Here is a 6,183-nt window from a genome sequence, read left to right as displayed (position 1 = left end):
ACATAGCATTTCTCCAAATGCAAGTAAACTCTTGTTGTAGATTATCATATCAGTAAAACCCTGTGTCTGATAAATCTAGGAAACTTTATTCACATAGTCATGTTTACTTTCCAATGTGATGACAGCACAATAAACATGATCAAGTATGTGAAAAGGGTTTAAGATGAATTTATAAATCAAATAGACAAGCAATTGATAAAGTGAACCAAAACATACACAAATGAATGAAAAATACTTCTGTTTCTTTATTGATGTTGAATAAAATAGATTACATTGAAATGGAGTTTTATTTAGGGCATAAAACCTAACAGTTTTGAGGATGAATATTGGGTGTAGAATTCTTGTGATAACTAGACCCAAGAGTTGAATCTCCGTAGGGTGAGTTTGAAGTACCATTGTTGAGCCATTTCCGACAAAGTGACTAAAAAAAAGCGATATCATACATCACTAGTAACCTTCTGGAGATCAAGTTGCATCTCAAAGTATTTGATGTGAGCCAATGGGCCTTCTCGCCCGATATACATTTTCCATACCGGCTTTTTGAACTTAGGAAAGGGTAGGGCATTAATGTATGCCGAGAATGGTGACCCCCTTGACTGATCAAGTTCATGGTCTGAAGGCTTTGGACCAACTATGCCTTGAATCATGTTCCTGAGTCAGTCCAATTGTGTCTGCATATAAGGATATGTTTTGAAGAGATAAGTGCTGGCCAGCCATACCCTATGAGAGTATGGTGAAGATCGGCTAGACGTGTGTTGATTTGTAGACCCTGGCTGGCCATTCCCTGGTATAGGTGTTGGCCTTGACCAACAAGGCATACACTCGGTTGCTGTCCTTCACTGGGCAGAACTACATTGGGCAGGGCCTGGCAGCCCACTGCTCCTTCATGGCTGGCCAGACCTGCAAGTGGTAGAGTCTGGCCATCCACTACTTCTTCATGGCTAGCCAGACCTGCAAAGGGCAGGGTCTGGCCGCCCGTGATGCTACCATGGCCAGCAAGACCTATAAAGGTAGGGTCTGGCCAACCAAGACTCATCGATGGACGGATGTTGACTGTGTTGATAGGAGGGAGATCACACAATTGCTGGAGTTTGGTGGATCGAGGTGTCTGAAGTGATCAGTTTCACTTTGCAAATTTCCATTTTGGGTGTTTCCACCCACTTCCAGTCCTTGTCGGTTGAAGATTGACTTCTGGGCACTTCACTCCACTTGGGGACAAAGTGCTATCCTCTGACCGACCAAGGGTACTCCTGTTGGTGGTTGGCCGACCACAAGCTGTACAATGGGGGTTGTTACGGAGCTAGAGATCCCTGGCTAGCCCCCTATGCTACTATTTTCCAGGATCTTGCTATTCTCACCATTAAACCTTTGAGGAAAGGTCTATCCTCCCTCTATGAGGGAAGATTTGTCCCAGTTCATGAGAAACGAGGTTGGTCAGCATGTCGATAGATCCTCCCTGATCCATCAATGAGTCTTCCTTCAAGTGGATCTCTATTGAGATCCTGGCCTCTTCCATCAGTTCTCTGGTTGAACTGCCTTAACAGATTGTTGGCCTCCCAATTGTGGCTATCTAACACTGCTTGGTGAGATTAAAGGATGTACTCTTGGTCATCCATCCATCTCAAGAATTCATGTCTCTACTGAGCGAATACATAACAATCAGCAGTGAATGGTTCTTCAGTTAGGCCTGCATGACTAATAACTTTCTTATGGGACATAGTGGATAAAGATGAGATCATGGTTGATCCGGTCAAAATCAAAGCAATTTCGAATTGGTTAACAGCAAAATTAACTACTGAGGTTAGAAACTTTTTGGGTTTAGCTGGTTATTATCGTCAGTTCGTTGAAGGTTTCTTGAAATAGCTCGACCTTTAACGGAATTGACCCAGAAGAATTTGAAGTGTGTTTGGACTGATTGGTTTGAGAAAGTTTTCAGAAGTTAAAGCAGCGCTTGATTACCGCTCCAGTATTAACTCTTCTTTTGGATAAGGAAAAGTTTGTCATTTATTGTGATGCCTCGAGACATGGTCTAGGCTGTGTACTCATGAAAACTGGAAAGGTAATAATTTATGCTTCTTGGTAGTTAAAAGAGTATGAATAAATGTACCCTACTCACGATTTAGAGCTCACAGCAATAATATTTGTCCTAAAGATTTGGAGCATTACTTATATGGCGAGAAATGTGAGATTTACACTGATCATAAAAGTCTAAAATACTTCCTTACCAAGAAAGACCTAAACATGAGACAAAGGCATTGACTTGAGCAGGTAAAGGATTATGACTGTGAAACCCTTTATCATCCTGTGAAGGCCAATGTTGTAGCTGATGCCCTAACTAGAAAGGGTTAGAACCATATGAATACTATCAAACAGATTTTCAAGCAACTTGCAGATGAAATGACCCGAGCTAACATTGAGTTTTTTGTGGGACGATTAGCTAATATCACCTTGCAATCTAGTCTCCTAGAAAGAATTAAAGAAGCACAATATCTAGATCTGTATTTGGTGAAATCTCAAGACAGGGTTTCAGTGGGAAAGACCAATGACTTTACAGTGGATAGTAATGGGTTGTTACGGTTTATGAACTGTGTTTGCGTTCCAATGAATGATGATATTAAGAGAGAAATTCTGAATGAGTCTCATACAACTCCTTACTCTGTTCAATCGGGGAAAACAAAAATGTATCAAGATCTTAAGTCCATATACTGGTGGCCTGGAATGAAGAACGACATAGCAGAGTACGTTTCCAAATGTTTAACATGTCAGCATGTGAAGGCTGAACATCAGAGGCCTGCAGTTTTGCTGCAGCCATTGAACCTTGGGTAATGGAAATGGGAAGACATTGCTATGGACTTTGTAGTTGAATTACCTAAGACTATGGGACAATACGACTCTATGTGGGTCATAATATATAGGTTTACAAAGTCAGTGCACTTTTTACCTGTTCAGATAAATTTCTCCATTGATCAGTATGGAGAACTATATGTTAGAGAAATAGTTTATCTTCACGGTTCCCAAAGTCCATAGTTTCTGATAGGGATTCGAAGTTCACATCTAGATTCTGGGAGAGCTTACATAGAGCCATGGGTAGTCAATTGAAATTCAGTACATCATTCCATCCCTAGACAGATGGACAGTTCGAAAGGACCATTAAGATTTTAGAAGACATGCTACGGCATGTGTATTATACTTTGAAGGATCATGGGAAAAGTACCTTCCCTTGATCAAGTTCTCGTACATCAACAACTATCAAGCAACAATCCAAATGGCTCCTTATGAACTACTTTATGGAAGAAAGTGTAGATCACCTATTCACTGGGATGAAGTAGGTGAGAGAAAGTTCTTGGGTCTCAAAGTTGTTCATAGGACAAGTGAGGCAGTTGAAAAGATCAAAGCGTGAATGCTCACTGCTCAGAGTAGACAGAAAAGTTATGCAGATCCAAAGTGATGGGATATTGATTTCCAGGTCTGAGATATGGTATTTCTTCGAATATCTCCTATGAAAAATATTAACGCTTTGGTAAGAAAGGAAAGCTTAGCACAAGGTTCATTGGACCTTTAAAAATCCTAGAGAGGATAGGGCAAGTAGCGTACAAATTGGTTATACCTCCAGCGCTGGAAGCTATACATGATGTGTTTCATGTTTCAATGCTTCGGAAATACGTGTTAGATCTGTCCCATGTACTGAGTTATGAAGCATTGGAATTTCAACCTAATCTTTCATACGAGGAGCAACCAATGCAAGTATTAGACAGAAGAGAGAAAGTCTTGAGAAACAAGACAATTGCACTGATCAAAGTATTATTAAGGAACTAAAAAGTTGAAGAGAAAACCTGGGAACTCGAGAGGAATATGGAGCAGAAATATCCAGAGATGTTCAGGTAAATTTTGGGACTTAATTTCAATAAGGAGGGGATAATTGTAACTAAGGTTTAATAATTAGATTAGCAACCCTAACTAGATTAATTATGTATTAATTAGAAATTATATTATTATATAATTTAGTATATGAAACTATATTGATAAATTGTATTTTAAGAACCCTTGTATGTTAGGGGCATTTTGTAATTTTGACCTAAAAAGGGTAAAATCGTAATTTTATGGTATATCGTGCTTGTGGACTATATTATTATATAGTATGATTATTGTATCTTTCTACAAGTATATTCTAACAAATCGGCGCGGTATAGTCACAACTAGGTATTTTGGGCTGAACTGGGTTTGGGGCCCAAAATACATTTTTGGGATTTATTTATGGGTTGAGATGTAAAATGGCCCTAAATTTAGAAATTAAGTTAGTAAATGTCCTTTTTTATAAACATTTAGCAAAATGGCCATTTGATTAAAAATTTGATGATAAAATTACAATTATAACCTTGGATAATTAACCCTAGCCGTCTACAGTCTTCTCATTCTCTTCTGTCCAAACCATCATGCCTCCTTCTTCTCTCTTGGCACTGACAAGTCCCAATCTATTCCTCTCTTCTAGTCCACCTGCCACCCCTTTTCGTTTACCACCGCAGATCCTCACCACAATCATTCCCTAACTTATTTGTTGGTGGCTAAATGGTTGGTGAATGAAGCAAGAAAAATTTACCACTGACTGGTTGATCAATTTTTTTTTCTTCTTGTTTTTTTGGTGAATCAAATAAGTTATAAATTATCAGGTTGAGTAAAACTTCAATGGTTATATTGTGTATGTTTTTTTCATCTTTTTTAAGTTGCACTAATATTTCAGTATATTCACAGTATATTCATATTCCAGTATCTAAGTTTACTAGTTTGATATATTATTTTTATATATGAAGAACGAAAGATAGAGTATAATACATTATATTCATATTCGATTATATTAGTTTAATAGTGTGGTATAATATTTTTATGTGGGATAATATATGAAGAACGAAAGACAAAGTATATTACAATATATTGATATTCAAGTATATTACTTTAATAGTCTTGTATATTATTTTTATGTGGAGTGGTATATGAAGAACAAAAGACAAATTATATTTGTTGATCTCGCTTTTGGCCAATGATAGTGAGTCTTAATTGTAAGCGACAAGTAGTATAAGATAGATATAATATAGTGAAATAAATAAAGACACAAAGTTTTTATAGAGGTTTGGCCCCGAGCAATTCGGTAATAGCCTACTCCCCTTGATTTGTATTGACTTACGAACAAAAAATGCGATGATTCCTTTTCTTAGAGCTCTTACAATGATATCTCTGAATATGTGTTCTTAGATAAGTTTTTCGACCCCTTGCCCAGTGAGAATTGATCACTATTTATAGGGCTATAAGCTTTGAGAAAAAGGTTTCCCTTCTATTTACAATAGATATAATTGGCAAGATTACAAATTAAATACAGAATACACTGATCAAGGGATTTGAAGAGCTTGCCATATCTCTGTGATATGATCTCAAAATTATAGGGATTGCCTCTGTGATTCACGATGCGAGTGTTGAAACTGCTAAGTGTTGGCATGTTGTTCGGACTATCCACTTCCTTGTAAAGAAGAATTCGTCCGTGCAAATATATGTGGTGCTCTGTTCGGCATATCCCTCACGAATAGATATGCGAAGTTGATTCCACGTGTTACCATTGTGCGATGCCATGCCAGAGTGCAAAAATTGGGATAACATTTGCCCCCAAGTCTGCACGGGACTTCTGAAGTTGCGTGTACACTTCATTCGAGCTGCCTTTACCTACTAATTAATGCTCTGACTTAATTAGTGCGTCGAAACCCAGTTTTTCTCATCACGTTTCATGGTTACACTTGATTAAATTTGATTTCCCAATATTTGCTTTTGGGAGGGAATCAAAAGCATTTTTAAATGATTACTTTTTTCACCACATTGCCTATAAATAAGGTTGAGTCTTCCTCATAACTTTACTTTAACTGATTTCTCTACTAAACAAACTCAGAGCAAAAAAGATTTTTACTTCAAGTCTGTCGTGAGATATCCACCAAAGGCATCTGAGCAGCTTCGTTTGGACTGAACTTAGGCGTCAAAAAGTGAGTAAATTTTTTCAATCTCTTTCTCTTTTTACATTGCATGTTTAATTTCTGGGTTTCATACATGCATTCTCGACTTGTTGTAGAAGATACATAAAAAATCTAGGCTCTTAACTTTTGTGATTTTCTTTGTAATAGTCTGTGTAGCTTCATGGTTTAAGAC

General features: G+C 37.6%; 1 protein-coding gene across 1 annotated transcript; it reads left to right on the top strand.

Annotated features, from left to right (window-relative positions):
* Nucleotides 1-2,355: 2,355 nt before the first annotated feature.
* Nucleotides 2,356-2,826, top strand: LOC115695055 (uncharacterized). The gene has a single exon (XM_030622152.1). The coding sequence runs from the start codon at nt 2,356-2,358 to the stop codon at nt 2,824-2,826; it is 471 nt and encodes a 156-aa protein (XP_030478012.1).
* The last annotated feature ends 3,357 nt before the right edge of the window (nt 2,827-6,183 follow it).

This window comes from Cannabis sativa, chromosome 6 (assembly GCF_029168945.1).
Source record: "Cannabis sativa cultivar Pink pepper isolate KNU-18-1 chromosome 6, ASM2916894v1, whole genome shotgun sequence".
NCBI classification, from domain to species: domain Eukaryota; kingdom Viridiplantae; phylum Streptophyta; class Magnoliopsida; order Rosales; family Cannabaceae; genus Cannabis; species Cannabis sativa.
This window is presented reverse-complemented; position numbering and strand designations above follow the sequence as displayed.